General features: G+C 43.5%; 1 protein-coding gene across 1 annotated transcript; it reads right to left on the bottom strand.

The window, feature by feature from the left end:
* Positions 1 to 9: 9 nt before the first annotated feature.
* mov10a (Mov10 RNA helicase a) lies at positions 10 to 10,461 on the bottom strand. Its single transcript, XM_086199941.1, has 22 exons — positions 10,114 to 10,461; positions 9,931 to 10,036; positions 8,862 to 9,037; positions 8,501 to 8,742; positions 8,162 to 8,408; positions 7,302 to 7,442; positions 7,049 to 7,211; positions 6,694 to 6,845; positions 6,387 to 6,557; positions 5,344 to 5,491; positions 4,569 to 4,730; positions 3,863 to 3,966; positions 3,644 to 3,741; positions 2,885 to 2,983; positions 2,696 to 2,804; positions 2,485 to 2,602; positions 1,998 to 2,189; positions 1,842 to 1,913; positions 1,565 to 1,690; positions 1,363 to 1,451; positions 783 to 901; positions 10 to 653 (listed from the first exon to the last, which is right to left on the bottom strand). The coding sequence occupies exons 1-22, from the start codon at positions 10,233 to 10,235 to the stop codon at positions 589 to 591; spliced, it is 3,021 nt and encodes a 1,006-aa protein (XP_086056067.1). The 5' UTR covers positions 10,236 to 10,461; the 3' UTR covers positions 10 to 588.
* Between the last annotated feature and the right edge of the window lie 470 nt (positions 10,462 to 10,931).

Raw genomic sequence — 10,931 nt, 5'->3', positions numbered from 1 at the left:
TCACTCCTGATACCACAGGGTTGTGTAATACACCAGTAAAATATCCATGATATGAGACTACATACTGTTCATGTATCAGTACATCATGCATTGTAATCGATATTACAGTGAGGTGAGGTCATTTTCTACCATATTTGACTTTACCCACTTCTATCCACATTACCAAGGATTGTTTATCAAAAATGTCAACTGTGGGAAGATTTTTGGAAACCATCAAAAGTCATTCCAATACCGGAGACACAATATCCACACTGAGGTGTTCGCTGAAGACTTATCATGTGACTTGTTTTCATCCATACTGCGCAGCCCTGTTCTTGACAGACCGCGTGCTCTTAGCCAAACCCAGACAAGTAACTGATCTGCATGTTAAAAGAATTATTGAGAACAGAAGCTTTATTCAAAAAAGTTGAGACAAAGTGCAAAAGTAAATCATATTACTCGACTCATTTTGGTATGAGAAATAAAACCCACTTTGGTTACTGCGATAAACTGCGCTCAAAGAAATGGTTAAGTGACACTGCTGATGTCATTATTTGAAGTTAAATCTGAGTTTTGTAGAGGTCACTGAAAATAGTTTGTCGTGTAATATTAATGCTCATTTTTCCATTCTGGATCCACGTACTGCTGGAGGGGGCTCTCCTCTACCGCGGGACCTACAGGGAGACAAAACAGTATCAGTACTGCTTAGTGCACTGGAGTAAGTGATTTGAGCGGGCACCACTACCTCAACGTGTTACTACGAACGATGCAGGGAGACGACCACACTCAACTGCTGCACTGACCTTCAGACTCTGGGTTGATTTTCAGGGTTGCCAGCCTTGACACAATATCATCTTCACCTTCTGCATCTTTAAAGTCAAATCCCGTGTAACCCCTCTCCTGCACACAGTAGCTGATGAACCTGCAAAAAAAAAATGCACCTACTATTGAAACAGTGACATTCTTAAAATCTACATCCCATCAATTCATCTGCAAAGAAAGATCAAGTGATAACATTTGAAGCTGCAACGTTTTTATTTCCTACCGTTGCTGTTTTTTAGAGAGCATTCTGCCTGTTAAAGCTTTACTTCACCCAAAAATTATGTTTTGTATTTAAAGCATTCACATTCAGTTGTCTAACTGAAGTATTTTAAGTGTTTGTGGATTATTGAGCACATGGCTGGATAAAGAGGATGGATTATACCAGACGATGTATTTGAGAGTGAGTTTTACTGTTGCCGCTATTCAAGTTTGTAATGTGCAGTTGTTCTGAGGCACCGAGAGCTACAGTATAGCATCTGTATGAGTTTAAGACAAGAGAGGCAAAATACACTTTTTAGGTGACATAGCCTTGACACTTTTTCTGGTAACAGTTTGTCTTACTTCTCCCAGGTGGGATCCTTGTTGAGGATGACGGGATTCCCTACAACTATCAACAGGGACTTGGCTCTGGTCGTGGCCACGTTGAACCTCTACTAGTCCAAATATAAACATGAGGGGAAAAAAAAATACAATAAACAAGACATGAAGATAAACATGATCTATTCTGCTTGTTATAATGTAGCATTAAATCATAAAAAAAGACCTTTTCATTTGACAGGAAACCAATATTGAAGTCTTTGTCCATCTTGACATAATTGACGCTGCTGCGGACGGTGGAGACCATGATGATGTTCCTCTCTTGTCCCTGAAACTCCTCCACGGTCCCCACCTGGAAACAAAAACAGTATTTCAAATTACATTACATGCATCCATATAACTCATGTGAGCAGAAGCCAACAACTCCAAACTTCACCGAGTTGATCCTGGATGAGACCTGATATGAGAATCTGAAGAGATGAACAGAAACACACCATACTGACCTTCAGCTCCGTGAGATCAGCCCATCCCCTCAGCGCTGAGACAGACTTCAGAGCCTTCCGGATTTTCTCAACCTGTGACGAAAGTTAACTAGTTCAAGCACCGTCCAGTAATTTCTCTCCACGTCTGTGACAGATCAACATCACACGGAGACTCACTTGTTTTCTGTACGGGGTGATAATGCCCACGTCTTTCGCAGAGAGTTTGGGGAGACCCTTCTTTCCTTGTGTTTCCATGAGCTTGATGAGGTAGTCGACCAGAACTTCGATCTCCGACACATTGAAGAAAGACGGACTGTTGGCCTCTCTCTCGTCTTTACCCATCACCCCATGGAAAATCACTGGGAAGCCCTGTAGCGTTCGTGGAGATTCAGCCAGTTACACATATTATCCCTGTTTATTGATGTCGATGGCGGCCTAGTTGGTGTTCATCTGTTTACTCTGTGTTCCATTTTATTGTTGGAGCTCCCCTCTAGTTACTTTTTGAGAATATTGAAGTACACACAACAGGCACTTGCACTGCCTCCAGAAGGGCCTGATGAAACTGAGCCTGGTGATGGATCGAATTATATTTACACATACTTCTGATGTCCAATTCAGTAATTTGGGCCAGTATCCAGCCGATAGCAATACCAGGGAAAAGGACCTTTTTGGGAAGGTGTTCCCAGTTGCAGTAAGTGTCCCTCTGCCACTGGTCAGCAAACACCTGCAGTTCTTTCTCATAAAACAGCTCATTGGGGATCTTGAGAATGGCAGCGTGGGACCTGAGTGAGGAGGAAGAACCAAAAAGATAATGAGATTTAATCACAACAGCAGCATCCTACACAAAATGAGAGCAGGACGGCAAAGAGACAAACCTGTAATTTCTGAGCAGTTTTGTGACGAAGCGGGTGTCAAAATGGCCTGAGGCTGTACTTTTCTGATATAAAGAGTTAAATCTCATGAGTCTCTCCAGCAGAGAAAGACCTGGAGAGGTTTCAAACAATATCAGTGAGACGTGATGAAGCTTTGACAGAATGTAGTCATGTCATCATCCCTCATCTCACCAAGTTCATGCTGCAGAGCCAGAGGTGATCGAAGGATAGGTCCCAGCTGTTTGGGATCTCCTGCTAGAACCAACTGACCGCCCGCTGGATCGAGCAGACCTGTGAAACAATGAGATTTAAACCAGTGGCGTGGCTGACAGCGGAACCAGCTGTTTGTGACCCCTCAGCTGAGTTGATTGAGTATTTAAAGCAGAGCAACCAAAACTGTGAAAAGTCCACTCTTTACATTTCTGACATTCCTTTAAGCCACTGGACACCGTCACTGATGACCTGCGCCAACCAGCAGCTGATCCTGTATCCGTAGAAAGGCTGCGATAACACAAATCTGGATCGAGTTTTATGCAAACCCCCGAAACAAATCTGATCAGACTTCTTAAGTATCATGTAGACTTTGTTTTATTAAGTTTTTAGAACCCTTTCACGCCAGAACCTTGGTGCATTTTGTCGGACGGTCTGGTTCGTTTGGGATGGTGCTAAAGGGGGTGGAGCGAGGGATGTTGATTTTTTAAAATTTTTTTATAGGAGCTATAAGAAGCACATGAACAGTGCCACCATTGAGTTAAAAAAAGAAAGTAAAAGGTTGTTTTACCACCGCGACATAGTTAACAGCTGTGTTCAATGGTCTGATGAGCAAACTATAACATGGGACTATGAGAGACTGGATTTTGATGTTGGGAGGGATTTTCTGAAAAACAAAAACAAAACGAGACTCAGCCGGCGAATCAAACAGATATTTCAAATTCAGACATCAGTATTTACCAGCAACAGCAATGATGCACTCTGGCTCCACTGCCTGACCTCCTTCATCTACGAACACATGGGTAAAATGTCCGACTGGGATTCCTCCAGACACAAGCCTAAAAACAAAAACCTGCAGCTGTTATTATTTACTACAGAAACACATCAAACTTCAAAATGGCTCCCGATGTGAAACATTGAAAGTTAATGTGTGTTGTTCGTACAGCGAATAAGTCTGACCTGCCAGCTGTGACCATGGTTGTGACTATGATCGTGTATTTCATCAGAATCTCTTTCTCTGGAAACACAAAACTGTCTTGCCTCTGGTCCCAGTTACAAAATTTCTGAAAAGAAAAAAAAGACACATCAAAGTGTTATGAAGAAAATTCTATCCTCTTGTTAAAGGTCAAATTAAATGCCTTTTTGTATTTTCGTCGCGTGTGTGCGTGTGTAAAATCCTTGTTCATGGCCTCCTCCAGCAATGCATAAAGCAGTACAGCTCAAATACGGTTGCTGCAACTATGGTCGATGTCACCGCCACTTTGCCCGTCTTGCGCTGGTGCTACTTTTGGTGATAGTTCAGCTTTGTATTAGTCAAAGCAAAACAAATCCCTACTGTTACTTTTCCTCTGGAGTATTTTCTGCTCTGGCCACAGGGTAGACAACCTGCTTCCTGTTTACACAAGTGTGCATACTGTATACTAGTGTACACAAATACATACTGTGTTGAGTTATGTTAAAATGGACTGAGGTCAGTTCTGATACTGTCCCTTAACTGTTGTTGTGGACTAAAACAGCGTAAGCCTGAATACTTTGTTCTTAAATGAAACCTTATTAGTGTGGATTTAGCCTCAGGATGGACTACTGAACAGCACCCAGACCCTCGCTGGGCCATGACCACAAACCACATGGATCTGCTGATGTGAAAAAGACAAATAAGGCTCACCAGTAGTTGCTTGGGGACAGTGCTTTTGTCTCGGCTGCTGGCGTACACGCGGTAAACCTGATAAGGATCCATGTGGACCATCAGTCTTTCACAGAGCAGGTCACAGGCATTGTTTGAAGGTGCACACGCCAGGATGTGGGCTGATGGATTGGCCCTGCAGACCTGGTGATGGAGGCAGAGTGCAAGACCTCATTTATAATGACTGACAGCCTGCACAACAGCAGCGGGTTCTTTTATTGTAGATCGCAGTGTCCGCCCATCAGGAGCAATAACACAATCATAAATAGTAAAAACACATGAATATAAATAAATAAGAGGGTAGGGGACCAAATAGGGAACTTGAGTTAAAGTCAAACTACTCAGCTGAACCCTGGTAAAAGACAGACTACTCAGGGTTCACTCTCCCACAATTTCCAGGAAAGTGTCCATGACCTTGTATTCTCTGAAATCTCTGTTTTGGCAAACAGAAATCTACATCAATACCAAAAAAAAAAACAAAAAAAATCAATGACAAGGTGGAAAATGTTCAATTCAATTAATATTAACCTAAAACGATTTATAATTGAGCAACAGATACTCTGATATGATTTATTTATGAGAAAATTAGTGACTTAATTCATTTTTCAATAACTTTTCAGGGTCTCTTTATAATTACCATCATTTTTTCCAGGTTTCTCATGACCCTGAATACTTACTTTGGAGCTTCGGTTGATGATTGTTACCCACTGTGTTTTGATGGAGTGCTGATTCTTTTATTATGCTCAGTGAACATTACCTGATTGATGGCTTCAACCAGCGTAACCGTCTTTCCAGTTCCAGGAGGCCCAAACACTAGATGAGGGGCGGGCCTCGATGACCCAGCAACGATACGCTGGATCGCGGAATATTGCTCCGGATTGTTTTCCATTTGACGGTTAAACATCCTGGGGGGTAAAGTTAGAAAGTGAAGCGTTATGTGTAAGAGTCAGACAACAAATAGCCAACCTGATACTACAATACTACATTTGCTCATAATGCTACATTTTCAGCATCCTCTGAAAACTTCTTTGTCGCCCCCCCCCCCCCCCCTTTTTTAAAAACCTACATAAAGTCGCAAGGCTGTTCATGCTGTAGCTAATTTCACTCAGTTTTAGGAAGAAAGCCAGCAAACAGCCACAGCAAAACAAGATAAACGCTTTTAGTATTTATGCATGTTTGGATTTTTTTGTGTCGTGTACACTCTATTGATAAGGTATTTACTGTTTTAAACTAAAATACATAAAACAGTTCTACATCCCTACAAATTCCAGGACTCAAGTCAAACAGGAACTGTAGCCACAGTTCACCAGATCTATGTTTAATGTATTCGTCCATGTGTAATATTTTGATTGTGTGTACTGCCTGTATTTCTACTCCTACTTTTTGTTCCCGTTACCTGTCTTGGAACTGCAAATGTTAATCAGCATTCTTACTATCTCCATCTAACTCCTTTTTAAAATTTTTTTTTTTTCAATATTCTGAGGTTCATTAATGATTGACATCCCTATCAAATAAACAAGTAAATAAAATGCAGAGTTGCCAAAAACTGGGATGATACGTATCAGATTATATGCTAATTGCACCACTTTAGTTGAATAACGGATCACATGGGGCACCGAGGTATTTGTTCCAGTCATTTAGTCTTAGCAGATAACAGGGAACTTTGTTCCAGCAGACCAGACTTTGCATGCAAGACATCAGTCACCATAATCTCTCACACCCACATGAGATATGGTGATGCCATTCAATTCTGTTGTGTGTATTTGTGTATGTGTGCATGTGTGTGTGTAGGTACCAAACCTGAGTTTAGGCATTGCGACATCAGTCACTGCTGCACCAGATGGGAACAGCACCTCTCCAAGCTGACATCTGGCTGCCAGGTCCACTGCTCGGTGCTGCATTCTCAAGGGGAACCGGTTGATTGTAAAATCCACGTCAAACTTCATATTGCTGATAAATATGTCCAACAACCTAAAATAAAGGAAGAAAAAATGTGACTTAGTTGCCTCTTGGTCACTTTCACACCTCTGGTTCAATGGAGGGACCATGGCAATTTTAGTTTTATGGTCATCAAGCAGACAAATGTCCTCAGTCTTGCTCTTGTTACCTCCTGGAGAAGCCGAGCTTCACGTTATCAAGCTCTACTCTGTGAACGTAGCCGGTGTAGACGGTGATGGGCTGGGCCGTGTCCCCAGATATGGACACCCTCAGACAATCACCTCGAAGTACTGATGGACGATTCTCAGCAACACCAGGAACCTGTTGAAGAATGTCAAGGTTTGAATTCTCTCCGTTTTTACTCCTTTCCAGCATAGTCACTGATTTTACAAGACATCAGCAAGCTTTTGGAGGACAACCGCAGCGCATTAGTCCAACCAGAGGCCAGATGACGTCCTTGGTAGCACAAAATCCCCCATTTCGACGTTTAAATGTTGCTCAGCAAACGGCAGATGAGTTCTCACCCTGAGGTTTAGCAGCTTTCTGTTGCTTGAATCTGGAGTCATGGTTTGACCGTGGAGGTCATACTTCCTGATGTCCACCTCCATCTGAATCTCTTCCAGGTGCAGCAGGAGGTGGAATCGATGAGAGTAGTTCTTCATCTTTAAGGGACACTGGAGGAGACCCCTGGACACACAGAGACTCCGTTTAGGGTCGGGTCGCTCCAATGAACTTAAGTGTACGCATGAGTGTCAGTTAATCAGGTCCTTGTCTCACTTCACTGATTCAAGTCTCTGTCTGGCAAGTGCAGAGAGGTACTCGGAGTCTTCCATTCTATGTTTAGCCAGTTCCTTTAGGTAGGGGGGGTACTTGTAGTCCGCCAGCTTCATCATCACTTTTAGAGGCTGGACAACAGAACTTCAGGAGAGAACACAAAGACATCACACAGTCATAAACAGGTAATAAGGATGAATCCATTAAATTTGGTGCTGATGAGTTGTTGCGTTCCCAGTGATAACAGGGATAATCATAAGTTATTTTACATTTTGAGACATCCTCCCAGTGGGCTGAGAAGATCCATCTCCAATTTAGTGAGAAATGCAAAGAACCTGCCGATGAGTTCCTGTGAGGTGAGTAGTTTTACAAACAGCTTTGGCTCAACTGTGCTCCAGCGGCGAGGCGGCAAATTTGGATATGAACGGGAAACTTGTAACTGGACTCCGTATCTGTACCGTACATCAGGTTTAATGGGAGTCCTGAAGACACCTAACAGGCAGAATTTGCTTTACATCATAATTACAGTGTGTTCCTAACTTGATGCACGGCGACATCATGTATAGTTGTGTTTTCTTTAGTGCCACCTCGTAGACACAAGTATTATTTTCACCCCAACGCAGCCATTAGTTTCATCTTTCATGCATACACACTCATGCAGGGATTTGATGGCCCACTCACTTCCATTTGCAGCTTTAATTTGGGCCCGAGCATTTAAGAACCAGGGGACGTAAGTTCACCTCGGCAGACGTATCAGCTCTCTGAGTGCTGTCTAGTTTCTTAAACTAGGCGTCAGATTATTTGTTTCACAACCAATCATCAAAGCACATTTTTAATGTGAGTATCAGGCTTTAACATCTTACCTCTCCGGAGGCACTCCCTCGACAGTCACAGTGTTAATGGGCTTGTATGTAACCACCTGATATGGTTTGTATGGAGCCACAGGCCCCAGCTCCAAAGCTAGAGGGGTCCTGGCAACAGCTTCAATCTCCCGCACAATGCAGAAGGGCACTGATCCCGGTAGATCCAGGCAGAACTCAAAGTACATAGTAGCAGGGAAATATCCATAGTGGTTCAGGAGGTACCGAACCACCAACACATAGCTTTCCCCTGTTGGAGGAAAAAGAAGGAGCTTTAATTCCATCCGGGGGGGGAGGGTGTGTGTTGTAGCTGAGTCGGTTCCGAGGCTGGCATCGTCTCACCAGGACAGAGGAACAGTGGACAGGCTCTGGTCACTCTCCTCTCATCCTCCAGAGTAAAACAGCAGATCCTGTGCAAGGCAGTGTAATAGGTGAAGTGGATGCAGTTCGTGCCCTTGTTTACGATGTGGAACTTGACAAGGAACGGCTCCTTAAGACGATCGACGGCGAACTGCACTTTACCCCTGCTGGCCTCAGGGTCAGAGGTGATCTCGATGCCCCCCTTGTCAGCTGTCAACTCTTTTCTGAGAGAGAGAGAGAGAGAGTCATAATAAGTCTGCAGGGGTCAATTCTATGACATCATGGTGTAAACATGCTCTTTCTTTAAATGCAAGAAATGTCTTTATTGTCCTGTCAAACTGACCTGTTCACCTTTAACTTGTGTAGGATTTCCTCAACCAGCTTCTTCTTAGGTGTCAGCACAGGAAGGGAGGTGAGAGAGGGGAGTGGAGGTGTTCCCGCACTCTTCTGGGGGTCAGAGCTGGGAATGTGCGGCTGGGGGGCCCGGGGCCTCCTCCACTGGTCACAGTACACCCGGTACTGAGACAAGAACAAAACTCTTACTATGCCTCCAGGATTTGTTTCTGTTTTCATGCTATGGAACCAAAACACACTGAACAAAAATATAAATGGATGTAATGGGAGTCCTGGGTGGCAAAAGAAAGAAAAAATATAAAGTTTTAAGGCCACGAGATGCCACTTGTACCCTGGCCAAAACATAATGAACAAAACTGCAGACATTATTCTTAAACGCAAGACGATTTTCTACTGGCCACAACTCATTTAAGGGTTGATATTGTACGATTTAAATACTCAGGAACATGAGAGAAACTCCAACGTCCTTGAACGCAGCATTATTATATCATTTATTTAAAGCATTGGTAATCACAAATGAAACTTGGTGGGGTCACTGCGGGGTGTGTGTGTGTGTTTGTGTGCAATCAGACATCAGGGTTAGCCTGGACAACCCGTTGTCTCTACCCCTGTTACACACTATTAAAACTGAAACACTGACCCCCTCTGTCTCGCTGCTGGAATACTGGCAAACATTTTCAGTTAATCCTGGCAGACGTCTCGCCCCTTATGCAAGCGGCTGCATCAGTTCATGAAGTTCCCATAGACAAGCCGCCTGGGACAGCATGGACTGATGAAGCCACTTGGAGACGGGGCGGGACGTCTGCCAGACACAACAGTATCCAGTTGACTTGGATTCAGTTCCTTGCGCTACCTGTGACCTGGACGAATGAAAATATGCACAGACATTTTCAGCTAAAAGTTTTTGCAGTTTATTGCATATCGATGATGTCATGCAACTGCATTATCATTTGCTTAATTTTAGCATTTTGGTCAGGGTACCTGACTCATGCATCGTGTTCTCAACTGCAGATCACCAGGCAGTAAACAAACATCAATAATAACAAAGCGTTTCTTACCTGAGGTTTGACATTTATGTAGATCTCCCCGCGTCTAATGTGAGCTTTGTTGAATTTCAGCAGTGCATAGATAACACTTGAAAAGCTGGGGTCTCTGATTCCTTCCCTGTAAACAGACAGATGGTGAGTATAGGCCGACTCAGCCGAGCTGCATGTGACACGTTAGCTTGTATCATAGCCTACCTGCCCTTAAATTCAGAGTTATAGATGTTGCGAAGTTCTTTTTTGCTGGTGTTGGATATTCTGTCACCCAGAAATTCAAGGAAGTCCAGTCCGGATTCCAGCGAGTGTATTAGCGAAGGCATATCGGTGTGTTACAGGCCGCGGCTGCTGACTGTAAATACACGTCAGGAAGTTAGTCGGCTGTTGGACATCTGTCGGCGGGAATTTCCTGAGGTACAGCGAGCCGTGACGGCGAGGACATTTCCGTGGTACGTACACGGCGTGATGCTGGCTCTAAACGCAACGTGGGGAGCCTGGAAACGAGCGTCGATTTATGACGTATCTGATGGGGTTAAATGCCGACCGTGGGATTTATAGATCTACTTAAGCTGCGCAGTTAGCGCACATCGCGGCGAAATAAACGCTCGCTGATGGTCACAGACCAGGGATCGTCTCTCACTTTAGAACACAAACAAAACGAAAACTGTGCAGGATAATATAAGAGCCCTCGGGTTTTTCACTGACACCCCCTGGACTGAGTCATGACATCAACACCGTACAGCTGACTCTAGAAACGTCATATTTGATATTGCACGAATTCTGACAAACCCGGGGGGAAAAAAATGCTAAATACCATTTAAAATACCTTTAAATATCTCTAATTCTCACAGCCCACACATTGTTCAGTCCATATTCTCTCCTTCGGTCCTCCAGTTAGACAATAAATCCATATTTCCCCACTGCAATCACCCTCACTAATGGCAATTTTATAACTACTAAGTATACTTTCTTTTCCTTCATTTAAATTTTTTAATGAATTCTACACATTTGCACTGTAT

The sequence above is a fragment of the Aulostomus chinensis genome, chromosome 3 (genome assembly GCF_037954235.1).
Source record: "Aulostomus chinensis isolate RoL2024-O1b breed Wild chromosome 3, RoL_Achi_v1.0, whole genome shotgun sequence".
Classification (NCBI taxonomy): Eukaryota; Metazoa; Chordata; class Actinopteri; order Syngnathiformes; family Aulostomidae; genus Aulostomus; species Aulostomus chinensis.
The sequence above is the reverse complement of the archived record's forward strand: the minus strand, read 5'-3'. Positions and strand labels throughout refer to the sequence as shown.

Coding starts and splice junctions, on each gene's coding strand:
- mov10a (XM_086199941.1), bottom strand. CDS start 10,235: ATGCCTTCGCTAATACACTCGCTGGAATCCGGACTGGACTTCCTTGAA. Junction 10,037..10,113: donor AACTCTGAATTTAAGGGCAG/GTAGGCTATGAT, acceptor GTCTGTTTACAG/GGAAGGAATCAGAGACCCCA. Junction 654..782: donor AATCAACCCAGAGTCTGAAG/GTCAGTGCAGCA, acceptor GTCTCCCTGTAG/GTCCCGCGGTAGAGGAGAGC.